The 27051-nt window shown below is 41.8% G+C and overlaps 1 protein-coding gene across 1 annotated transcript in view; it reads right to left on the reverse strand.

Moving 5' to 3' along the window:
* The window catches only part of ARHGAP15 (Rho GTPase activating protein 15), a 721117-nt gene that overhangs the window by 253782 nt on the left and 440284 nt on the right, over nt 1–27051 (reverse strand). The window contains exons 8-9 of the mRNA XM_040358038.1: nt 25392–25514; nt 6852–6950 (exon numbers count right to left, since the gene is read on the reverse strand). Of these exons, the coding sequence (XP_040213972.1) occupies nt 6852–6950; nt 25392–25514 (222 nt within the window). The remainder of the gene's footprint in view (nt 1–6851; nt 6951–25391; nt 25515–27051) is intronic.

Consider the following 27051-nt stretch of genomic DNA (forward strand, 5'->3'; position numbering starts at 1 on the left):
GATTCCCCACCTTGGTCTTTATAAGATTCTGGCGAGAAAACCTCACCCCCGCAAGCTACAGTTGCTACCAACCAAGTGAATAGGGCATGCTCTCATGGTGGCCATCCAAGAATCCAGTCCACCCCAATTCACAGGTGATGAAATACACCTATGGATGTACTTTAGATTACAGTTTATTACATAATGAAAAAGCATCATGCAAAATTCCCCACCTTGGTCTTTACAAGATCCCAGTAAGGAAATCTGTATCCTGCCCAGGGCGAGCTACGGTTGCCACCAGATAAGAGAATAGCGTATATATTTTCATGGAGACCATCCAAGAATCCGGTCCGTCCAGCATAACTCACAGGTGATGAAATACACATGTGGATGTACTTTAGATATTCCCTTATAAAAAAAAGCATCATCTAAAATTTCCCACCTTGGTCTCTACAGGGTCCTGGACCTCTGCAGAGAGACCATTTCTTCAATACAGAAATCAAGGGTCCATCTCTACAGCATGATGGCAGGCTTTTACACTGGCTATGGCTGCTTTCTAAAAAAATTGAACTGTAATGCCACGTACACACGACCGTTATTCATGTCATGCAAAAAAATATGCTTTTCTCTACGTGATTTGTCGTGATTCCTCTCAAGTCTCGTGAAAAAAAATGCTGCAGCAAAGCGCAGTGACATACAACATGCACAACGGCACTATAAAGTTCCATTCGAATGACGCCACCCTTTGGGCTGCTATTGCTAATTTCCCCGTCTCATAAATTGCTTCTGAGCATGCATGTTTTTTCCCCCCTCTTTAAAGCATACACACAACTGTTTTTCACAGCGTAAAAAACGGCGAGAAAAAATAGAGCAGGTTCTAAAAAAAAATTGCGCATTTTTCTCGTCGAGAAAAATGCTCTGAAGCCTACACACGACCGTTTTTCACGACCAATTTAAAAAATGAAATTGTTCTTGTCATTAAAAACGGTGTACGCGGCATCAGACATTGCACATCTTGTTTTGATGTATCTGGAACAAATTTTGCTGATTTCATCTAAAATGTCCAGTTGGACTTTAACCCCTTCCATACAGGGCATTTTCACCCCCTTCCTGCCCAGACCAAATTTTAGTTTTCAGCGCTGTTGCACTTTGAATGACAATTGCGTGGTCATGCAACACTGTACCTAAACTAAATCTTTATGTTTTTTTCCCCCCACAAATAGAGCTTTCATTTGGTGGTATTTGATCATCTCTGCGGTTTTTATTTTTTGCGCTATAAACAAAAGAAGAGCGACAATTTTTTAAAAAAACACAATATTTTTTACTTTTTTATTTAATAAATATCACAATTAAAAAAAAAAAAAACATTTTTTTTCCTCAGTTTAGGCCAATACGTATTCTTCTACATATTTTTGGTAAAAAAAAAAAACGCGTATTGGCCTCAGTTTAGGCCAATACGTATTCGTCTACATATTTTTGGTAAAAAAAACAGCAATAATCGTATATTGATTGGTTTGCGCAAGGGTTATAGCGTCTACAAAATACAGTAGGTGATAGATTTATGGCATTTTTATTTTATAATTTTTTTTACTAGTAAAATCTGCGATCTGCGATTTTTTATTGTGACCGTGACATTGTGGCAAACACATCGGACACTTTTGACATGTTTTTGTGACCATTCACATTTACACAGCGATTAGTGCTATAAATATGCACTGATTACTGTGTAAATGTGACTGGCCGGGAAGGGGTTAACCACTTGGGGACGCTGAAGGGGTTAAAATGTTCCCTAAAGTGTGTTTTAACTATATGGGGGAGGGGACTCACAAGGGGAGGAGACCGATGTGTGTTCCTCTGTACTGGGAACACAACATTGGTCTCCTCACCTCTGACAGGAGGTGGATCTGTGTGTTTACACACACAGATCCACACTCCTGCCGTGATCACCGGCAATCGCGGATGCCGGCGGCAATCGCGGCCGCCGGGCACGCGTGCCGGGTCAAGAGCGGTGCCGCGGGCGCACGCGCGCCCTAGATTGCCGGGAACAAAGGACGTCATATGACGTCCACCCGGATCAAGGGAGGGTTCCTGCCGGCGTCATTTTACAATGCGCCGGTAAGGAAGGGGTTAGATGTGGCCAATATCAAGCTATTACTTTCTAGTGTCACCTGTGCATCGTGTGTTATAAGGTGTGAAATGTGCCCTAATATTATATTGTTACAGGAACACTAACAGAGCTGCAAGGATTTTCATTTGCCACTGCAGAGTTCACAAAAATATATAAAAATAATGTTATAATAAAACGAAAACAGCAATTTTCTAGGCATGCCATCTTTTCATTGCTACGCTTCATTTATCATAAATAGCATCATGCACTCCTTAAAAAATGTTTGCTCTGCAGTAAATAAATGCTTCTCCTACTTTAATTCCTCTTTTATGGCAATGTGTAATCATGTTTAGTAACAATAATTATGGTCAAGTTATTAATAATGTACCATTAGCAATTTATTCGTTTTTCAGCAACTGTCGGAATTTATCTGAGCTATCTTTTGTCATAAAGTGGTGCCCTGCTCATCACATGCATTGTAACTACCAACTACAGGGCAAACTATGCCGACTATTGGTCCAGCATTCATGTATCTGCATCTTATTAAAAAGAGGAGCTGTCAAAGCTAGCATTGCTCCTAATAGTACACCCTTTGCATATAATACACAGTAGGCACTATGGGCCAAATCCACAAAGATCCGGCGTAACTTATTTTTTTCCATTTAAGTTACACTGCCTTAAAATTTCTACCTAAGTGCCCGATCCACAAAGCACTTACCTAGAAATTTTGTGCTGTGTAACTTAAATTCCGCCGGCGCAAGGCGTTCCTATTTTCATGGGGGCGATTCCCATTTAAATTAGGCGCGCTCCCACGCCGGCCGTACTGCGCATGCTCGTGACGTCATTTTCCCGACGTGCATAGCGCGAAATTACGTTACGTCGAGCTTTGTGGATTGCGACGGGTCAATAAAGTTGCGTCGGGAAAAAAAAAGATACGGCGGGGAAAAAAAAATTCAAATTAAAAAAAAAATTGCGTCGCTGGACAGAAAGGTCTGCTTTTACATGGTGTACTAACTTTACACCTTGTAAAAGCAGCCCTAATTTTGCATATGCAAACTAAAACTTACGGAGAAAAAACGAAGCTGAAAAGCTTTGTGGATCTCCGTAAGTGCTAATTTGCATACCCGAGGCGGCATTTCGACACGAAATGCCCCCAGCGGCGGATGCGGTACTGCATCCTAAGATCCGGCAGTGTAAGTCCCTTACACATGTCGGATCTTCTGCCTAACTATGGAAAACTGATTCTGTGGATCAGTTCCATAGTTAGGAACAGGGATACGACTGCGTAACAGCAGTTACGCCGTCGTATCCCTTTTGTGGATTTGGCCCTATATACTATAACAGACTTTTTCAACCAGGGTGCCCAGGCACTCAGGGGTGCCTTGAGGTTTCTTCAGGGGTGCCTTGCAAAATGCCAAAAAATTGTACAAAAGCTGGCGAGTGGAAAAAGCTGCATTTTAGCTACTCAAAGCAACAGGTTTTCATTATGCACCATAACAACCTTCTAGCCACGGCTTCCTAATGACCAATGGCATCACCAGCTGATAAGGGGGATGTCAGTTGCCTACATAGCATCCTTGTTTGACACTCCCGTGTCCCTCTCCATCAGCATTGAGGGCACCTTAGCCAAGTGATGGAGAAAAGCTGAGGGAGGAGAGAAACATTGGAATACTAGTCAGTACCAGTTTGCAAAAATGTATTTGCTTTGGAAGAATAAATCACCTCTAACGTTGGGTGTCCTATATGTGTGGATGTTGCAGTGTTATGCAAAACTATTAGAATAGTTTTTACAATTTAGACTGTCCATAATTTTGTAGGGTGCCTTAAGATTGTCCATAATTTTGGAGGGTGCCTCAAGATTGTCCATCATTTTGGAGGGTGCCTCAAGATTGTCCATCATTTTGGAGGGTGCCTCAAGATTGTCCATAATTTTGGAGGGTGCCTCAAGATTGTCCATAATTTTGTAGGGTGCCTCAAGATTGTCCATAATTTTGGAGGGTGCCTCAAGATTGTCCATAATTTTGGAGGGTACCTCAAGATTGTCCATAATTTTGGAGGGTACCTCAAGATTGTCCATAATTTTGGAGGGGGCCTCAAGATTGTCCATCATTTTGGAGGGTGCCTCAAGATTGTCCATAATTTTGGAGGGTGCCTCAAGATTGTCCATCATTTTGGAGGGTGCTTCAAGATTGTCCATCATTTTGGAGGGTGCCGCAAGATTGTCAATCATTTTTAAAGGGTGCCTTGACTGAAAAAAGGTTGAGAAACACTGTGCTATACCATAGCACTGGTAGAATGAGAGCCTGATTCTCCAGAGTGCCACTCAAACAAACCTTGTAACCGTGAAAAAAAGTGGTAGAATGCTTATATCTCAGGCAGTCTATGTCTCCTCTATCTGCCCTCAATTCCAGTGGTGCAGCCTCTGCCAGCCTCCTTGGCATTTAATACTTCTGGGAGAGGTACTTCGCCCCTGCTATGACTCCTTTTTCCGACCCCTACGTCACAGCCGTCTTGTACTGACTCAGGGTTTGGATACATCTAAAATTTTAGTGCCAGACTTTTCTCTCGTTCAATATGAGCCAAATATCATACAGTATATAGTAGCCTCCTTTTGGAACTTGGATGGGAGAAGGGATTAGTGGGATACTCCAACTGGAACTATTCACAATGCATAAGAACAACTCTCACTTGGCCTCACCAAATTATTTGCTTTAACCATACAGCCACATGTATGGAGGAATTAGGTCTTCTTGCTCTCACTAGCAGAAGACTTGATGCACTACATTATCCTCAGGTTACTCTCTAGCATCCCCTTTACTGACACATGTCAACTGACTCTTCTAGCTGAAGCGGTGGCCCTCACTTGACAGGCCCCAAAGACACAGATCTGTACTCATAGTAGGCCGAATAAGATCCTTCCTGGTCTCTCCCTTCCAGTCAGCTCTGCAGGACCTCTGAGTTCAGCTTCTCTCTCTCTCTAGGCCCTTGGGTCGATCACCCAATGCCGCTCGACCACCTCCGCAGAGGAGAGGGAAGCCACCCCCTCCCTCCTGGACACTGTTGCTCAACTAACTCTGAGCACATGTACCCTGGGCTTTTATACTGTATCCCAACATGCAATGCAGCACTTCTCCTCTGCCAATAGGACTGTAACAAAGCCTGTGCACTCACTTGTCAGGTCCCTGTCTAATAAGCCTGCCTATTGGATCAGTGAGGGACACTCAAACAAGCTGAGCTGCACCTGAGCGCAATGAGCAGACCTAACCAATAGATCCCGCTCCCTGGTAGGCAGAGACCATCATCCTGGTATCATCCTGGTAAGCAGAAGGACCAAAAACTATACTCTTTTCTAGCATCTACCTACGAGGGTGCTACAGATATATTTAACATTTGAATGTGGATTCTAAGAAAAGCTAAGTTTCCCATTATCAGTGAGATTTCTCTCTTCCATGTTTGTAGTTCAGGACAGAAAACAAAACTAATGCCACGTACACACGATCATTTTTCAGCATGAAAAAAAAACATTGTTTTTCAGCATGTCGAAAAAACAAAGTTTTCCCAACTTCATGATTAAAACGGCCTTGCCTACACACCATCGTTTTAAAAAAATTATCTAGCAAAGCGCGGTGATGTACAACACATACGACGGCACTATAAAGGGGAAGTTCAATTCGACTTTGGGCTGCTTTATCTGATTCCGTGTTAGTAAAAGACGATTCGGGCTATTTTGTCTGATACAGCGTGATGAATGTGCTTACTCCATTATGAATGGTAGTTTTACCAGAACGAGCGCTCCCGTCTCATAACTTGCTTCGGAGCATGCGCAGGTTTTTTACGTCGTTTTATCCCACACACGATCATTTTTTACAACACGAAAAAGGACATTGTTTAAAACGACGTTAAAAAATGCAGCATGTTTGAATTTTTTTTTGTCGTTGATGTGAAGCCCCCACACGATCATTTTAAATGACGTTTTTGAAAAACAACGTTTTTTTCATGCCGAAAAATGATTGTGTGTACGTGGCATGAGACTCTGACCTCTCTGTACAGCATTGATATTTCACATTTGTTTTCATCTTCATATGCAAAGACTGGTGCCGATTGGTGGGCTGCAATTGTTCTCCACCAATCAAACTCTAATCTGCAAAAATTAGATTTTTCTGCAGGTTGTCATAAGTTACTACACACAAATCTCAATTCACAGGTTTTACAAGAGGTCGGCAGTCTTTATCTTCTGCAAAGTGATTATTTTTCACATATCACTTAAAGCGGTTGCATACCCGCATACTAGCTCAGTATGAAATACATACTTTAGAACGAGGCGTTGGTAACTCACTTGATTCACGCCAAGGTAGCTGACATGTTGCTTCGGCGTGTCTTCCGGGTATCGCGGCTCCAGCCCTCTGATTGGCTGTAGCCGTAATGCCATCACTCCCTCCCGAGACTTTTTTCCCACAAGGTCCGGCGTCTGCCGGGCTTTCAGTCGAGAATTTCCTGTGCACATGCGCCGCTGCAGTCAGTGGCTCATTGCGAGGGGAATATCTCCTAAACCTTATTATAGGCTTACCTGTAGATAACAGTTAAAAAACTGACTATACAATCACTTTAAAAAAATAAGGATTCCTATCTGGTGTGTTAACTTTGTGAAATTATATTCTCTTTGCACATTACATGATCCTGGTAGAACACATTCCAAATAGTATTAGCATTTGACTGTTACTGAACTAGCCAGAAAGTTGACCTGTTACCATCTGTTGTCACCTACCTCTCGTCTCCAAGGCTTCTATACACATTAGCACAAAGTTAGGAACAGTGGAGTTCTCGCGTTGGCAGAGCGTTGCCAGGTGACATCCAAACACTTGATCTGTGCAGAAGAATGACAAATTGATGGTGTGAGATAAAAAACAAGTTTATAGCATGAAAAGTTTACCATCACTACAACTATAACTGACATGTTTCACATAGTTGTTAGATCACAGTGCTAGAAGTTCTAGAATTATTTATGTATTGTCATCAGTACTTATATGGTGTAGTCACCACCGCTGCTGGCAAATGCCCGATTGCTAGTCTATAGAGCATCAGAAGGATGAGAGAACCACAAATCTTGATTAAGTCTAGTAAGAATCTAATTTTCCCAAATGGTCAATCAAAACGCTAACAAGTTTCAGGGGATCAATATTCCTCCCCCTTCATCAGGACTTAGAAACAAAATAACATAAAACAATATAAGCTGAATATTTAGGCACATAATGCTTTCTGTAATTTTTGTTCCCCAACCTTGATGAAGAGGGAGTTTTGAGCCCTCGAAACATGTTTGGCTTTTTTATTGACTGTTAACTGTGGAAAATAAAAATCTTACTGGAATGAATTAGGCCCCTTTCACACGGTTCAGGTTCACCTGTCCGTTTTGACGGCGGACATGAACGGCCGCTCCATGCAGTCCTATTAAGCATTGGGCGTCAGCGGAGACATTTCCGCTGACATCTGACCCGATTCGCCAAAATCAAACGTATGGCGATACGTCAATATCTGTCCATGGCGGATCATATCCGGTGAGATCTGATGAAAACGGACATGCTGTTCATTTTCATCAGATCACTCCAAAGGAATCAGCGGCGTTGCACAAGCCCCTTCCCGCTCAGTGAGCAGAGAGGAGCTTGTCATCCGCCAGCTCAGCGTAGATCTGCGGACTGATCTCCGACTGAGCTGGCGGGAGCAGGTAGACTCCGTAGCCACGGAGTCCGCCTCGTGTTTAACTGGCCTTAAGCTTTCTGGCATTCTTATCCTTATAATACTTTATTGACTACTCCAGAGACCCTCTGAGATACCCAGATTGGCAGAGAGCTGCCTCTTTAAATTAGTTTTTGACTCACAAAATTCTGTCTACCATTGGATCTAGTGCTCCATCAACACATAGAGCTCTTACTACCAAAACTGAAAGTCCAGGTCTAACCGATCATGTGATGCACTGTGCAAAATTACAAATCTTTTAGAAGTCAAACCTGTTCACATATATGCAGGGCCGATCCGCCCTATAGGCTCACTATGCAAGCCGCTTAGGGCCCCGCAAATCTGCAGAGGGCCCCCCAAATTACTAGAGGCCCCGCCTGGTGAGAATTAATTTTCAGCCCCTCACCCCGCTTCTCAACTCGCTGCATGGGAGAAGAGGTAAAAAGTTACCCCCAGCTTCTCACTTTAATGTAAGATGTCTTTTTAGTCAGACCCCCCCACTTCTCAACTTTAATGTAACATGTCATTTTGCTTAGGGCCCCAGGGAGGTCAGGATCGGCACTGCATATATGTACAGTATTTTAGCCATTGTTGCCTGGAGTTCATCTTTAAATGGACACTGCAATTTTACCCATTCAAGGCAATGTGACCATTTCCTATTAGCCCAGACTGTAGAAAAATTTACAAAATGTGGAGAACCTCTGTAGTGGGATTTTTAAGGCAATGAAAAAGGTATTTTTGAAAAAAAAATGTATTTTACAAATATTCGTAGAAAAAGTTCCACTGAGGAATCAAACATATTACATATAGAAATTAAAACATTGTTATGTTGAAAAAAGAGTTAAAGTGATACTGTGCGCTGTGTGGAGCAGAAACAACCAGATCAAACTGTTGGTGGCCCAACGCGTTTCAATTGATAATAATCATAAAAATCTTCATCAGGGATATTGTATCACTATTTTTCAATACAAATAGCAGATGCATTCCCCATGATAAAAAACAAGGAAGGTCCAAAAACCACATAGTGTGCCCTTAATTCTCTACAGGAAGGCCAGATATAATAAATCCAAGAGTTTGGCACTCAAAAACATACAATCCAGGTGTCCGCGAATGGAACAAGGTTAAGGTCCTCTGGCACTGAAGAGTCATAGAACAACGCTTTGGTGATTGTTTTGCTCCTTCAGCTATCCAGCTGTAGCAAAGTTATTCTCACCTACGGTATGTATGCTTCTTTACCGCCTCCCCACCCCGTCGGATCCCTCACTCCACTATCTGATCCATCTCCCCTTATTGGCCCCCTTTGAATCAAAGATTCTAATTTAGAAGAAATGAGAAAACATTTAAATTGAAGCAAAAGTGCGGCGACTGCATCCTAGATCAGTGTTTCTCAACTCCAGTCCTCAAGGCGCACCAACAGGTCTTGTTTTCAGGCTTTCCATTATTTTGCACAGGTGATTTTATCAGTTTCACTGCCTTAGTAATTACCACAGCAGTTTCATCTGAGGGAAATCCTGAAAACATGACCTGTTGGTGCGCCCCGAGGACTGGAGTTGAGAAACACTGTCCTAGATGACCAATAAAATTCTCTGCTTAATTTTCCGAAAAAAAATATGAGCTTAAACCTGATTGGTGGTTATACCTAAAATCCCCTGTTTTTTTCCCTCTGTTGTTTTTGCTATACTCATTGTAAATCACCCCTAATGCCGCGTACACATGACCGTTTTTCATGTCATGGAAAAAACAACATTTTTCTCAACGTGATTCCTCTCAAGCCTGCCTTGCATACACACGATCGTGATAAAAAATGCTAGAGAAAAGCGTGGTGACGTACAACACGTACAACGGCACTATAAAGGGGAAGTTCCTTTCGAATGGCGCCACTCTTTGGGCTGATTATGCAAATTTCCCTTCTCATAACTTGCTTCTGAGCATGCGCATTTTTTTCCCCGTCTTTAAAGCCTACACACAGAAAAAATAGAGCAGGTTCTAAATTTTTAATGACCATTTTTCTCGTCGGAAAAATTAAATCTGGAGCCTACACGCGATCGTTTTTAACAACCAATTTAAAAAATGGCATTTTTCTCGTCATGAAAAATGGTCCTGTGTACGCGGCATTGGAATGTGATTGCATTACTTCTTGTGGGAAAGTAGCCTTGCTTTGTGCGTGCAAAAAAATAATAATCTTAAAAATGACTAAAACTACAATAATTTCCTTGTTAGCCATGTTTCCAGGACTTCTACCTGCTTTCTGTGTCCTCCCCCTGCCAGTGAACTGGTTAATTTGGTATCTTAACATAGTAATTATTCATAAACACCTCTCGCTTGCATGTCAAGATGTGGAAATACATGCTAATTAAATCTAATATAAGTCTCAGACACATCACTGGCTCTCTCTTGTCATGTTTCTTAAATTAATGTTTTTCAATAAAGCGGGTGTAGGTGAGAAGTTGGCGATTCCTGTTTGTTGCTATTTTTAATGACATGTCACCCGCTATGAAGGATGTATGATGCGACTGCGTCCCCACCTGCTAATTGTGTAATCACATTTAAATAATGAATTGCAGTTTAGTGTGAGATGATTTCTTGCTGGTATCTCTCGGTCGACATGTTGCCCGTCTTCAAGTATATCGGTACATCAGGTGAGATCTCACCAATTTCAAATGAGTGCATTCACATGCCTTGCCTTCCTCGTATTTTGACAAATTGTAAGAAGGTGATTGTAATGTTAATTGTGTTGGTTTCCATAAATATGTCAAATGGTTTTTACGCAGTTTTAAGGCAAAGGGGTTAATAGATTTGATGTTTTCAAAGATTGCATCTGAAGTGATGGCATCATATTCACGAGTAACAATGGGGGAGGGGAGAAGGGTCAGGGTGGAAACCAGACTGCATTGAGAGGTAATGGCTGTTAAAATATGGAAACTGTTGGTTAACATAATTGATTGGCCTTAAGAAACTGTAGCCAACTTTGTCAATGTTTTGGAGTAGAGCAGGGATCTTCAAACTCCTTCGGGATGTTGAAGGGATCACTGCTTCAGGTAGGTGTGTTTAAATAACACTCTCCTCAAGGTAGAAGCAGCAGGTGCAGGCTAAGCATATAGCAATTAGAAGAGGGAAGGTCTGGACAGCCGCACTCCAATAAAAGCGCCCTTACTGTATAAAATAACAAAAGTACAAAACACAGCAGGGTACAGGATAGGTTAGGTGACGTGTTTCACACTCTCATCAGTGCTTAGTCATAGCTATGACTAAGCACTGTTGAGTGTGAAACAGCAATTTACAAATCTTGCCACAGATTCTCAATTGGAATTGTATTCATTGTCCTTCTGGAAGGTGAACCTCCGCCCCAGTTTCAAGTCTTTTGCAGACTTTAACTTTTTTTTCTTCTAAGATTGCCTTGTATTTGGCTCCATCCATATTCCCATCAACTCTGACCAACTTCCCTGTCCTTGCTAAAGAAAAGAGTCCCCACAACATGATGTTGCCACCACCATGTTTCACGGTGTGGATGGTGTGTTCAGGGTGATGTGCAGTGTTAGTTTTCCGCCACACATAACGTTTTGCTTTTAGGCCAGAAAGTTCAATTTTGGTCTCATCTCACCAGAGCACCTTCTTCACATGTTTGCTGTGTCCCCTACAAGGCATCTCGCAAACTGCAAATGGGACTTCTTATGGCTTTCTTTTAACAATGGCTTTCTCTGCTCTTCCATAAAGGGCAGATTTGTGGAGCACATAACTACTAGTTGTTCTGTGGAAAGATCCTCCCACCTGAGCTGTGGATCTCTGCAGCTCCTCCAGAGTTACCATGGGCCTCTTGGCTGCTTCTCTGATTAATGTTCTCCTTGCCCGGCCTGTCACTTTAGGTGGATGGCCATGTCTTGGTAGGTTTGTAGTTCTGCCATACTCTTTCCATTTTGAGAAGATGGATTGAACAGTGTTTCTTTAGTTGTTCAATGCTTGGGATATTTTTTTTGTATCATAACCCTGCTTTAAACTTCTCCACAACTTTATCCTTGACCTGTCTGGTGTGTGCCTTGGCTTGGCATTCATGATGCTGTATGTTCACTAAGGTTCTCTAACAAACCACTGAGAGCTTCACAGAGCAGCTGTATTTACACTGAGATTAAATTACACACAGGTGGACTCTATTTACTTATTAGGTGACTTCTGAAGGCAATTGGTTCCACTAGATTTTAGTTAAGGGTATCAGAGTAAAGGGGGCTAAATACAAATGCACGCCACACTTTTCAGATATTTATATGTAAAAAAAAAAGATGGAAAACCATTTATCATTTTCCTTCCACTTCACAATTATGTGGTACTTTGTGTTGGTCTATCACATAAAATCCCACTGAAATTCATTTACGTTTTTGGTTGTAATATGACAAAATGTGGAAAATTCCAAGGAGTACTTTTTCAAGGCACTGTATATTTTTGCTGGGGGATATCTGGTCTGTTTACCTGTGCTGTCTCCATTGTAGGGGCCCCAGAGCATTACTTTGCCCAGGGGCCCACAATTCTATTAAGACGGCCCTGCTGCTGGGGGACCAATGACAGGCAACTGGCACACAAATGGTTTTCTTAAGGGAAAAAAATATTTAAGTTGTAAAAAGGATCAGGCAGCACTGTAAGTCAATCAGCCACTCAGCCACTATGGTGCTGTCGATCTTACACAAGAAGCCTTTTGACAGGAGGAGACAGCAGAGTGAGCACAGGAATGACAGTGTGTTTCATCATTAAATCAGCGGTTTGCAGTGAGTTGGTGATTAAGATGTATTGGTTAACTGTTGTAGACAAAAGTCAAACCACCCAGCTAAGATGTCCTTACAAGGGTTCCTTGATCATATAATAGGCTAAACAGAATTACACATATTTAAGCAAGTAAGAAAGTTCACATATGTATGTTTCATCTACTATATGTACTTAGTTGTCTTCCTGGTGTTTCATTTGAAGTGTATTTATAGAGGATTTCGTTTTTTATTGCTGTCTGTGTTCCTATTTGACAGAAGGTAGAGGAACACCAAACATTTTTCTCTCCTGAATAGGAGTTCGGGGAACATCTTCGAAAGAGGCACTTGATCCCAAACTGAAGCTTGCTCCAACGGTTTCAGAGGAAATTACATGTATTAATATGCATAAACCTCTGGGCAGCAAGCTCATATCTACTAAAAGTCCTCAAAGAACTCTTTGGATTGGGACCAGAGAGACAAGAATGGAGTGCCGCACCCAAAATGTAAAGCCAAATATAAAGCTTATTTCATGAAACCAGTTTGATGAGTTCCATACTTGTATTCAATACATTATGAAGGCCAAAAAGTGCTCCTTCATTCCTAAAATATTCATAAAGGGTGAGATTCGACTGTTCCACAGCAGGGATCATTTGCACTATATTATATGTTCAACATTCACCTTCATCTGTATTTTAAGCCTTGATAAAGGGTGAACCTGGGATAGATCCTCCACTCGAGGCTCTAATCCCCCCTATTCTTACTGCTGACAAGGGCAGGTTCCTAGTCGTAGGCTCCTAAGATCAACTCTATAACAACTCCAAATAAGCCAGTGAACTACTTACTGTATTAAACACCTCATATCCATTTACTCATGAACCCAACAAACAGACCAGTTCATCCTAATAGCAAATATACTCAAAGGGGGTACTCTTTGATCCCTCATGCATGAAACACATCAACGTTTAATAAATGTTATTTTTGGACTCTCATTTTTGGTGTGGAATATAATGTATATGGTCTGATGTAAGCCAATGTGCCACATTTCTAGTGATTATATTTAAAACATAACAAAATAATAATAATTTTAGTCACCAAAAAACAAGCACAAATGGTAAAAATAACACAACACTTGCCACCAAATTTGTAACAAATACAGTCAAACTTTGACTTTGAATCCAACGTGTTTTGATTTTAAATTACTCTTTGTGACGGATCTCAGATACACCGGATGGGCACCTCCGCCAGACCTGTGTCTCCTGTTCTCCAAACGTACCCGCAGCCAGCAGACTCGCCATAACCAGCCCTTAACCCCCCAATCACGAGGCGAACCACACAGATGTTGAGGGTTAAACATGTAGAGCATAAACTGTTTATTAGGTACAAAACCGACACTTTTAAACACAGTTAGGGACACTCCCCTTAGCCTTGTCATGGGTAGGGGACAAGGAAGAACCATTGGAAACTCGACACTTGTATATTCAAACACCTACAGTTGAAACACACCAAGGGATTATGGTAAGCAGTCAGCACCTCCTTACAAATCCCCTGCTGGTATGTGTCTCCACATCCTTTGTCTATGTGCCATGACGCAACACAATAAAACACAGTGACGTGAGGGGGGATGCAGCCTGTATAGAGATCTCATTACATTGCCATTTTGTCCCTAAGTCCCTAATTCTCTGCAGGGCCATAGTCTTTGGGTAGGAGGCCAGCCCACAGCCCCCTCCAAAACACATAGTGACATTGGGTTCTGTCACACTCTTCTTCAGGGGTATGTTTGTGGTCAGTCTGTAATGTCAGGAAGCTTCTTTAATTAATTGCCTTTATTCATTTGTCTTAGTGCATCCTCATTTGGGGACTTATTTGCCCCTCTGTATTTACTTCCCCTATATTGTACTAGAAACATCCTGAGATTTAGGGAACATTTTTTTTTCTAAATTGGGCCTTAAAAGACCCTTAGCTACTATGTACTTTGCTGTTAATGGGACAAATTATTTGTTATTTTTTTTGAGATTCATATGACATCCTACTTGATTATTATTTTTAGTACACATCCTTGTTGTATGACTCCTGGTGCTTCTTGTGCTATTGGGTTATCGACAACCTATGGATCATTTATTTTATTTTGGGGGCTGTTAAAAGTACCATTTCAGTGTTTGCTGATGACACCAAGGAGAGGAATAACGTTCTTATAGGATGTCTCCAACTTACAAGCCAACCTCAATGCACTGTTTAATTGGGCAAATGTGTGGCAAATGAGGTTTAATGTAGATAAACGTAACATTATGGACTTGGGAGCTAAAAACATGCATGCGTCATACATACTAGGGCAGGAACAGCTGGAGGAGTCAATAGTGGAAAAGGATCTGGGGGTTCTAGTAGATTATAAGCTTGATAATAGCATGCAATGCCAAGCTGTGGTTTCCAAAGCAAGCCAAATCCTTTCTTGTATTAAGGGAGGCATAGACTCCGGAGAGAGAGATATAATTTTGCCCCGCTACAAATTACAAACTAGTAATACCTCTGGAATATGCAGTTCAGTTTTGGGCACCAGTTCATAAAAAGGATATCGGGGAAATGGAGAAAGGGCAGAGAAGGGCAACCAAACTGATAAGAGGCATGGAGGAGCTCAGCTATGAGGAAAGATTAGAGGAACGGAGGAATTCTCTCTTGAGAAGAGGAGATTATGGGGGGGATATGATCAACATGTATAAATACATAAGTGGTCCATATAGTGAACTTGGTGTTGAGTTATTCACTTTAAGGTCATCACAGAGAATAAGGGGGCACTCTTTACATTTAGAGGAAAAGAGATTTAATCTCCAAATATGGAAAGGTTTCTTCACAGTAAGAGCTTTGAAAATGTGGAATAGGCTCCCTCTGGAGGTGGTTCTGGCCAGCTCAGTAGATTGTTTTAAGAAAGGCCTGGATTCTTTCCTAAATGCTGACGGGACCCACCGATTGTTCACTGGAGAGGCAGAACGGCAATCTGCATATATAAACAAGGCAGACCACCTTTTTGTCAGAGAGGAAGAGAGTGATCTTGTGTTTCCTCCAGTTGAACCATCCGCCACACAATTAAAAATCACTCCCTAGGAGCATACTTAACCCTTTGATTGCCCCGGATGTTAACCCCTTCCCTGCCAGGATCATTTATACAGTGACAGTGCAATTTTTGTCTCACTGGTTCCCAAAAAGTGTCACTAAAGCCTCATACACACGATAGGTTAACCAGAGGAAAACGGTCTGAAGGATCGTTGTCATAGGTTAACCGATGAAGCTGACTGATGGTCCTTCACGCCTACACACCATAGGTTAAATAACCGACCGTGTTAGAACGCGGTGACGTAAAACACAACGACGTGCTGAAAAAAACGAAGTTCAATGCTTCCAAGCATGCATCGACTTGATTCTGAGCATGCATGGATTTTTAACCGATGGTCGTGCCGATTAACAATGAGCTATGGTTTTGAGCTATCGGTTAGGAATCCATAGGTTAATTTTAAAGCAAGTTGGCTTTTTTTTAACCTATGGTTAAATAACCTATGGGGCCCACACACGATCGGTTTTGATCGATGAAGCTGTCCTCTGGTTAATCTATCGTTTGTACAAGGCCTTAGTGTCCAATTTGTCCCGCTTAAAATCGCTAATCACCTGTATTACTGGTAAAAATAAAAATGCCATAAAAATATCCCAAAGTTTGTAGACACGATACCTTTTTGTGCAAACTAACCAATATACGTTTATTGGGATTTTTTTTACCAAAACTATGTAGCATAATACATAGTGGCCTAAATTGATGAAGAAAATTTGATTTTTTTTTTCATTTTTTTATTGGATGTGCTTTATAGTAAAGTAAGTAAAGTGAGTAAAAAATAGTGTTTTTTTTTTCAAAATTGTCGATCTTTTTTTGTTGATAGCTCAAAAAATAAAAACCGCAGAGTTGATCAAATAGCACCAAAACAAATCTCTATTTGTTGGAAAAAAAAGGACACACATGTTGTATAAACGTGCGGCGCATAAACGTGCAAATGTCAGTTAACGCAACACAGTGCCGTATCGCAAAAAAATGGCCTGATCATGAAAGGGGTGAAACCTTCCTAGGCTGAAGTGGTTAAAGAAAATGAATTCAAAATTGAAACGCGTTGAGTTCCACGTGTAACAATTTGCCAATGTTTTCAAATTTGGTGAATTAGGTTGTTATGATATAATGAGTATTATGGGATAATTTGGCCGTTCATATTATCAGCCATGTTGTTTTATAAATTTGTGTTTATACATTTTGTAATAAAAATTAATTATTTTTATAATTTTGCTTGTTTTTTGTGCTGGCTAAAAAAATTCTTTTTACGTTTTTTTGTTTTGGAGTGTAACTATATTTTTCCTTCCAAACCTGAAGCGTTTCTTTAGAACTTAGGGGGCCAGATTCACAGAGCAGATACGACGGTGTATCTGCTGATACGCCGTCATATCTGTTGTTCTATCTATGCGACTGATTCATAGAATCAGTTACGCATAGATAGCCCTTAGATCCGACAGGTGTAATTGTTTTACACTGTCGGATCTTAGGATGCAATACCGCGGCCGCCGATGGGAAGAGTTTGCGTCGTAAACCAGCGTCGGGTATGCAAATTAGTAGTTACGGCGATCCACGACGTTTTTTTGCGTTCGCTACGTCGCTGCTAGTCTAGTTTCCCGTCGCAAAGTTAGTCGTCGTTTTAGGTGCCCTAACTTTACACAGCACGTATGTGCTGTATAAAGTATGGCCATCGTTCCTGCATCGAAATTTAAATTTTTTTCCTTCTTGCGTAAGACGTCCGGGAATACGGAAGTACGCTACGCACGTCGCCGTTCGAATAAATGTCATCACTTCGCGCAAAGCACGGCGGGAAATTCAAAAGGGAGCATGCACAGTACGTCCGGCGCGGGAGCACGCCTAATTTAAATGGCACACGCCCCTTTGAATTACGCGGGCTTACGCCGGAGGCCGCCGGCGGAAGTTTTCTCGCAAGTGCTTTGTGAATCAGGTACTTGCGATGAAAACTTGCGGTGGTGTAACGTATCTACGATACAATACGCCGCCGCGATTCTATGTGAATCTGGGCCTTAGTACCCATCATGAGCTGCTTGACCTGCTGCCTGCTTTATACAAAAAAATGCCAGGAGCTCTGAACATCCGCTTCTCTACCCCCCGAATAATAAAAAAAGTTGGCTAGGCATTTCATTAGACTTAAACTTCAGTTTTATCATGGTCCCAACAAAGCCTAGAAAACTTCAGACTTTCTCAGGAAACTGGATTCTTTGGGACTTCCGAACAAAATAGCTCATCATTAAATGCATGCACATGGATTATAAGGAAATACAATTCATTAACTTAGCAAAAATTTCCCATGCTAAATGACCATTTCAGAGAACTCAGGAAAAAAGGATCCAAGTCCCGTGCCCGTGTTCCACAAGCCTCATTCTTTCATCTGCTATCAATTTAAAACCAATGAGACCGAGTTCAGCAGAACGGTCCATTTTAATATCTTAGGGCATCTGTAGCAATTTCTGGAATTGGCTGAGAGAGTAAAACTAGTGACTTCGGTTCGCACCATAAATCTACATGAGATCTGTACAGCATGCATCAAGCAACAGACAGAATGTCAATAGGAAACTTACAAAAACACCATCATTTTTTTTAGCTTGGACAATATATTTACACATTACTTATCTTTTACATAAAATCTATTCCAAACACAACAGTTTCCTTTGTAAATATTTACTCCTATTTAAAAGTTAAATGCGTATCTGAGTTGAATGTTAAAAACTGCAATGAACTACGGGGGGATTTCAGGTGAAATTAAAACTTATACATGGCTTCCTAAAGCGACATTAATCCCCAAAAATGTATATATTGCAGGTTAACCACTTCAGCCCCGGAAGGATTTACCCCCTTAATGACCAGGCCATTTTTTTTCAATATGGTACTGCACCTCTTTTACCGACAATTGACGTTTCACACAAACAACATTTATGTCCTTTTTTCCCCATAAATAGAGCTTTATTTTGGTGGTATTTGATCACCTCTGTGTTTCAGGCCTAGTACACACGAGAGGATTTATCCGCGGATACGGTCCAACGGACCGTTTCCGCGGATAAATCCTCTCGAGGATTTCCGCGGATTTGGATCCGATGGAGTGTACTCACCATAGGATCGAAATCCGCGCCGAAATCCCCTCGCGATGACGTGTCGCGACGTCACCGCGATGATGACGCGGCGACGTGCGCGACGCTGTCATAAAAGGAATTCCACGCATGCGTCGAATCATTACGACGCATGCGGGGGATCCATTCGGACGGATTGATCCGGTGAGTCTGTACAGACCAGCGGATCAATCCATTGGGGTGGATTCAAGCGGATAGATTTGATAGCATGTCTTCAAATTTCTATCCGCTTGAAATCCATCCCAGGGGATAAAAATCCGCGGAAACAGATCCGCTGGATTGTACACACCAGGGGATCTATCCGCTGGAGCCGGTCCGCGGATCAATTCCAGCGGATGGATCCTCTCGTGTGTACGGGGCCTTAGATTTTTTTGCGCTATAAACAAAAAACAAAAACAAAAAACACCTTTGAAAAAATATAGGGCTGTGGAAATTAACTATTAATTCCTCGATTAATCTTTAATTTTTTTGATCGATCAAAATTCTTTTGATTGGTACTCACCTCTCCGTCGGCTTTCAGGCCTTCAGGGAGTTCCGTTGGAGATCCGGTGAAATCACGGACACCAGTAGGGCTTGCCGTGTTCATCTGAAGGGCTCCTTTGCTGTGCCTTCATATCTGCATGCCGGCGGGACCTTACTATCTGCCACACGCAAGGGCTGTTACACTTCCCTCTATCACTTCCCTCTATCAACCTGGCAATCTACAACCATCCACTGGGAGTTGTGATAGTTCCCTTCACTGGGACATCTACATGCCGACTGGCTGATGTTAACCCCCTCCTCATCTGGATTCAGCAGTGGTATCGTTGTACACATTTTTATACCAGTATCATACTTAGCTACATGTTTTTATGACTGCTTTTGCTACCATTTGGTATTACTCCCACCATTTTTACAGTTTATGTAGCTACATCGATTTTATCTCCAGTGCAATATTTATTTTGTTACCTACTTGAAGACTATGAAAGTTTTAATGCTATTCCCATCGAGCGCTGCCTTTGTGTGCTTTTTGTATCCTGCTATCCATTTTTCCAGCAGTGGTTGGTAGCTGCACTGGGAATCAGCCTGCAAGGAGATCAGCTAAAAGTAATTGGATCTGTATGTGCGTTATAATTAATCGAAATTAGTCGATTAATCGATTAAAAAAAAAAACGATTAATCGAACACAACAATTTTAATCAGTAACAGCCCTAAAAAAATAATATATTTTTAACTTTTTGCTATAATAAATATCTAAAAAAAAAAGTCAGAATTTTTTTAAATACAGTGCTCGTATTGCGAAGTGCTCGTTAACCGCAATCCAAGGTTTTTACTGTATTCACAAAAGCTAAATAATCTTCATCCAACCAATCGCACGTTACCAAAAAATATTGTTTTATTATTATTATTTATTTTACATGATTGGGTATTCAAAGTGAATACAGATTCCTCCTACTTATTCAGTAAATTGACTGATATACATAAAAATACACAATTTATACATATATGCACCATTGCAAATACCTACTCTGAATGTTTTACACTCTCTTTGCATAACAAATGAACAGTAAAAAGTTTTTTTTTTTTTTTTTAAAACACATAGATGCAGATATAAAATTCACAAATGTGTGGAACCGACGTAAAAGAAAATAATATTACAACAGCTGATGAAAACCTCCCTAAATCTATTATGTGTTCAATTGCACATCTGAAAAGTTCATTGCAGATACAAACTACAGCTCTACTTACATTGGAACTGGTATTTGCTTTTCAAAAGATAAATTCTGGAACGGTTTAACTTTATCCAGAGAGCCAGGCAGTGTTTATAAATAAATGATAGTAACCATAATAAAATAATCATTAGGTACTGAAGGCAAAAAATGCATCTAAACTGCTGAAATTTGAGGAGGAAACTGAAAAAGCAACAAATAAGTTAAAGGGTCACTAAAGGAAAAAAAAATGTTGCTGAAATTACTGTTTACAGGGTATAGAGACATAATAGTTAACTGATTATTTTTAAAAATGATTAAAAATAGATAAAAACCAATCATATAATGTACCTACAGTTTAGTTTCGTTTTTACTGTTGTTTCCTGGTTCTCTGATGTACAGAGCCAGAGAGCCAATAGAGAGCAGTGAAGGTTTTGCAGAACAAAACTGGATTGGTGTTGAGGGGTTTTAGACACACCTCCTTGATTAGTCACCACAGTGAGAAATCTCCCAGTACTGTGGTGATCCGGAAACAGACAACCAGGAAGTGTCCAGAACAGAGAGGAATTACAGCAACATCAAAGCAAAAACGAACAATGAGGACATGAAAAAAAACAGTACTGCAGTAAGGTAAAGGAAGCTATTTAGCTAAAAAAAAAATACTTTAGTGACCCTAAAGCCGATCTTCCATGGCAAATAGAAGGTTTGCTTTTTTTTGACAGCCCCCATCTTAACTAGCATAAAAGGCCATTGTAAACAAACTATTGGTCCCAAAATCCATAGCCCTGGCCTTCAAAGCTTCTGGAGATCACAAGGGAATGCCCCCATGCCTTTTTGGGAGAGGCCAGAGCTCAAATTCCTGGGGGAACACATTCTTGCAAGGCCTAGAGTGCATTCTCATGGGATTTCAAGCTCTTCTAGAAGGCACGATGACCACCTGTGCCTCCCCAAAGGCTGGGGTGGCGTGGCAAATATCTTTTATTTATTTGGGCCAATTTTTGTTACCAGTGGCTTTTTGTACTATTTGTGATGGGGCGGCAGGGGTCAATCAGAAAGATGGCCTTTCCGTTTGCCATGGAGGATGCTCCTTAACGTATTTGTTACTTTCCAAGTTTTCTTGATAGAATTACTTTTTTGATGAACGTTTGGTTTATAAATAGCTTTTTATGCCATTTGCAATGGGGGAAGGGGAGGAGTCAAAGAGCTTTCAAAAAGCGGACCTTCCATTTGCCTCGAAAAGGTCAATTTTAAATTAGTCCTGCCTAAGAGATGACAACACAGCTAACTGCTACTTACCTGTCTAATGGCCACTAAGGCAATCTTTTTGGTCTGTCTTAGTCCTGAAAGCCCATCTCCAGGCAAATCTATAATTTATTTTTTAATAAAGTGTGGAAGAGTTAGAACACCTGTTATGGTTGTATTGCCACCTGTGCGCTCATGGGGACATCTCCCACCATTTTCTACTATGGTGACAAGCAGAGACAGATGACATCTGTAAAAATATGGAATATAAAGATTTTCCCTAGCACAACTTGGTAGAGTGATAATCTTGCCCTTTAATCACGTAAACCAAGTCAATGTTTCGGGAAATTGCAGGATCCCTGTTTTCGAGGCAGAGTAGTTTCTTGGGAATATAAAGAAATTGGATCTAAGGTCCCCAAACCAAAGAGCCAAAAGAAGGGGGGGTGGTGCCATGGTTGGACTATCACGGTACTGGTGAAATAAATGTAAACTGTACAATGGCAAATATAATTTTTTTTTATTATTAAATACGGCATTAATAGGATACATCACTCACTAACTACACTACCCAGTGCCCATTCAAAAGAACGATTTGAGTACACAAATTTACGAACAAACGAAGAAACAGATTTACAAAACACACAAATGAAAATACGAACATACGAATGAAAATACGAACAGACAAAGGATTTAAAATACGGAATGCAAATCGTTCGTTATAGATGTCATTTTTGTTATTTTGCTTTTTCGGTGTTTCGTATTTTAGTAAGATTGTCCAATCGTACGTTTGTATTTGCGCTTGTTCGTTATTTTGCTTATTCATAATTCCGTAATTTTTGTATTTTGGTTCTTTTAGCTTTTCGGATGTTCGAATTGATCCGAATGTACGAATACTAACAAATTTGTACGAAAATCCATTCCATACGAATGGGAACGCACATGTCTACTGACTGGTCTTCATCTGTATCCTGATTCTCTGTATCCTGCTTATTACCTACCAGATACCCGTTACTGATCCCGGCTTCCTCTGACTCTGCTTCTGGATTCTGATATACTTGACTACTGGTACCTGACTTCGGCCTTCACCTGACCTTGCTCCTGCTTATGCCTTGTTCCGAACCCGACTATCTCCACGACTTCGCTTCCATCGTCTGCCCGGCTCTAACACTGCCTCTGGGAACCTGTGCTGGCTCTCTATCTTCTCAGCTCTCCTGTGTCCAGTGCTCTCCTGTCTCCTGACCATAGAAAGTACTGACAAGCCACCAAGCCTGAACCTGCAAGTTGGTTGGAGTTCCTCTTTAACATCCGTTGGTTGTCTGAGTTCCATCCCAGATCTTCACCTGTTGTCCTGCTGGTGCCACCGGGCCTACTACTTCCACCGCAGATTCTACAAGCAACATTCCCAGGCACTCGTGTTCCTCCTGACCCTAGCCACCATCTGTTCCACCTCCAGTGGGGCTTGGGTAGGAGATACAAAGGAGGCCGACCTTGTCATATCAGACTCCTACCAGGTACGTGACATCACCGTATAAACGTGCCCCCACCCCTTCACAGTTTGAGCCCATGAGGGGTGGATGGGTGGTCTGGAGCCACGATTCACTGGGTTCACCAAAGGATGAGGGGCTCTCACTCCAGTTCTCTAAATTACTTTGTTATACAGATTGCTACTAGATCGTATTCTTGTTGTTTACTCAAATGTATGATAATGTTTGCATTGAATGTATCCCATGCATAAGTCTATACATTTCTTTGCCTTTCTTATGTAAACCTCAATAAAAACATCGAACAAGAAAAAAAGGCAAACCTATCCTAGTTTTGGTAAGATTTGTCCAGTACATTTACTTTTTAAAAGTTTAAAGCTAAACGTAAAAAAATATATACTCGTTGAGTCTAGGGGTCCCTACTCCAACAGACTTCCCCTGTATTGTTCAACCAGTCCCCAAAGCCTCATCACTTTGACACTCCAGACAGCAGTCACACTCTTGCATTGTACATGAAGATGGGTACAACCCTGACCAGGGCAGGACTTAGGGTGGTGGGGGCCCCTGGGCTTGAGTGTTGAAGGGGCCCCCTGGAGCCGAGAATTGGGGGGGGATCGAAGATGTTGAGCAGGGGGATCATAGTTGTTGAGCGGGGGGGGGGGGCGCGCATTAAAGTTGTTGAGCAGGGGGACGAATGAGTTGTTGAGCGTGGGGTGCGCATTAAAGTTGTTGAGCGGGGGGCGAATTGAAGTTGTTGAGCGGGGGGGGTGAATTGAAGTTGTTGAGCGGAGGGGGGGTGGCGCATTAAAGTTGGTGAACGGGAAGGGTGCCTCTCACCTGTGCACGGAATGTGTCGGCTCTCTTCCCTTCATCCACACACCTCTCCGGTTCCTCCTGGGGGGGGGTTTGCAGTTGTTGCAGTTTGCAGTTGTTGAGCGGGGGGGGGAGTGCCTCTCACCTGTGCCGACAGCCGAGGCCACAGACTGTCATTAGCCCGGCTGTCGGCTTTCTTCCCTTCAGCAGCTACAGTCCTCCACACACCGCTCCGGTTCCTCCTGCTTCCGTGCTGCCTCCTCTTGCAGTGCGGGAAAATTAACCCTTTCGCGGGACTGCGGGAAGAAGCTGCCTGTGCAGGAAAGTCCAGCAGAATCCGTGCGTGTTGGGAGGTATGCGCAGGGCCGCCATCAGGAATTTTGTGGCCCCTTACACAGCTTAAGGCATGGGGCCCCTGGAGCAGAAAACCAGGGGGGGTGCTGCCGCCTAAAATTGAGAAGTGGGGGGGCTGCCGCAAATTGAGAAGCGGGGGGGGGGGCCTTTACAAAAAAATAAGAAATAAAGAAATATATATATATATAAAGGGGGGTTGCCATTCGGGGCCCTGGGGACCTCTGGGCCCTTTAGTACAAAGAAAAAAGAAACCTCTGGGACCTTTAATAAAAAAAAATATAAAAAAAATAACATTTATAAAAAATACATAAAAAAAGGGAGGTTGCCATCCGGGGCCCTGGGGACCTCTGGGCCTTTTAATAAAAAAAAAATATATATAAACAAAAAAAATAAAATAAACATTTATATAAAAAAAAGGGGGGGAGTTGCCATATGGGGACCTCTGAGCCCTTTAATAAAAAAACAAATATATAAAAAAATAAAAATAAAGGGGGGTTGCCATCCGGGGGCCCTGGAGACCTCTGGGCCCTTTAATAATAATAATTATATATGTATATATATATATATATATATATATATATATATATATATATAAAAATAACAATTTTTTTTTATAAAAAATAAATAAAAAAAGGGGGGTTGCCGTCCGGGGCCCTGGGGCCTCCGGGGGCCTGGGGACCTCCGGAACCCTAAATGTTTTTTTTTTTTAAAGGGGGCCCCCTATTGGGCAGGGCCCATGGGCTTGAGCCCAGTCAAGCCCAATGGTAAGTCCGGCCCTGACCCTGACGCATTGGAGTGTGACTGATGTCCAGAGTGCCAAAGTGATGAGGCTTTCGGGACTGGTAGCACAATGCAGGAATAGATGGACTCACCCTTCCCTACTCTATTAAATAGTGCTTCCACTATAGTGCTCCAAGCTCCATTATCTTCATTCTTTTTTCTTTTCTTCTTTTTTTTCTCTCATTGGCGCTGCTACAACTTATGCAGCAAACCACATTTTTATAAGTTCAGAGCTGGAAGCATTTATTTTATACAGGACTGAGAACAGCCAGCTGAATACCTTTAATGATTCCTTTGTCCTGTAAGGTCTTCAGTGATGGCCGTCGGGTAATAAACTTCTTCAGTCTGGTTTTAACACGGTTTTTTTCAGATGTGTCCGAAGCACTGTAGTTTAATTTTAAAGCTGGAGACAAAAGAAGAAGGAAGAGTGTGTTACAATTCAGTTTCAGACTGTGAAATATGTACAATATACAGTAAGTTATTTAATTGTACACGTGTGTTCGGAAAAGTCTGTTCTCTTCTACTTATTGAAACAGGCTAGGCTGGCATTAACAGCCATATAGCTCAGAACTGATATCTGACTTTAGGTGGATGTGCACAGGCAAGATGACCTGTGATGAAAACGAGGAATGGAGAATAGGGAGTCATGTTGAACACAGTGCCACCCTCATTTCTCCAATATTCACAAGTTGGTGACAAAACAATTAGATTTATATGTTATGTCTGTAGTGGCCAGTTAGAGAACTGACACATTTCATATACCCCCCCCCCCCCCCTACAAAAAAAACACAGCCAGCTCAAGACTCAAAGCATACCATCAGAAGTCAAACTCCATTAAACTAGTCTTCTAGTGGAAGTCAGACCGTAAATGCCCTGTATGCTATGTGACTGCTCAATATGCATCTGTGAGTCTTCAAAGTACACAGAGATAAGTTTCATACACCGTAATTCTGACTGTAATAGAGGCATCATCATAAAATGAGGTTACACAAATGTACAAGAACATATCAGTCAGGTAGATACCAAACATACCTTTGCTATAATGTGCAGATGGCTAATTGGTCACACTTAAGCCCCATACACACGAGAGGATTTATCCGCGGATACGGTCCAGCGGACCGTATCCGCGGATAAATCCTCTCGAGGATTTCAGCAGATTTCTATGCGATGGCGTGTACACACCATCGCATTGAAATCCGCGCCGAAATCCTCTGGCGATGACGTGTCGCGCCGTCGCTGCGATTATGACGCGGCGACGGGCGCGACACTGTCATATAAGGAATTCCACGCATTCGTGAAATCATTACGACGCGTGCGGGGAATCCCTTTGGACGGATGGATCCGGTGAGTCTGTACAGACGAGAGGATCCATCCGTTGGGATGGACTTCAGCAGATGGATTTGTTGAGCATGTCAGCAAATATTCATCTGCTGGAAATCCGTCCCAGGGGAGATTTATCCGCGGATAAATATCCGCCGGAGTGTACACACCATAGGATCTATCCGTAGAAACCCATTCGATGGGATTTATCTGCGGATAGATTCTATGGTGTGTACGGGGCCTTAGGCCTCATGTTCACTGCTGCTGCTAAACGGACGTTTAGGAGCAGTTGGGATTTTTTTCTCAACTGCTCCCGAACTCTCCTCTATGTTATCTTATCAGTACATGTACACAGGGTCGTTTACAATCGTTTCTAGGCAGTTGAGTTTAGAGGCTTTTTTTGGAATGCCAAAAAATGGGTTCAGAAGCTGAGTTTAGAGGCATTTCAAGTGCCAAACGCTTCTAAACGCCGCTAAACGCCACTGAGCGCAGTAACTCACTTTTCATTAACAGGCGTTTTTCATTTTTGGCTATTTTGAAAAAACAAATATATTTTTTTTAAATGTTTTTAAATGCAAACGCGGCTTGTAAACACGGCAAAACTGAAGTTTTAAACATGG

Source organism: Rana temporaria, chromosome 6 (genome assembly GCF_905171775.1).
Source record: "Rana temporaria chromosome 6, aRanTem1.1, whole genome shotgun sequence".
Lineage (NCBI taxonomy): Eukaryota > Metazoa > Chordata > Amphibia > Anura > Ranidae > Rana > Rana temporaria.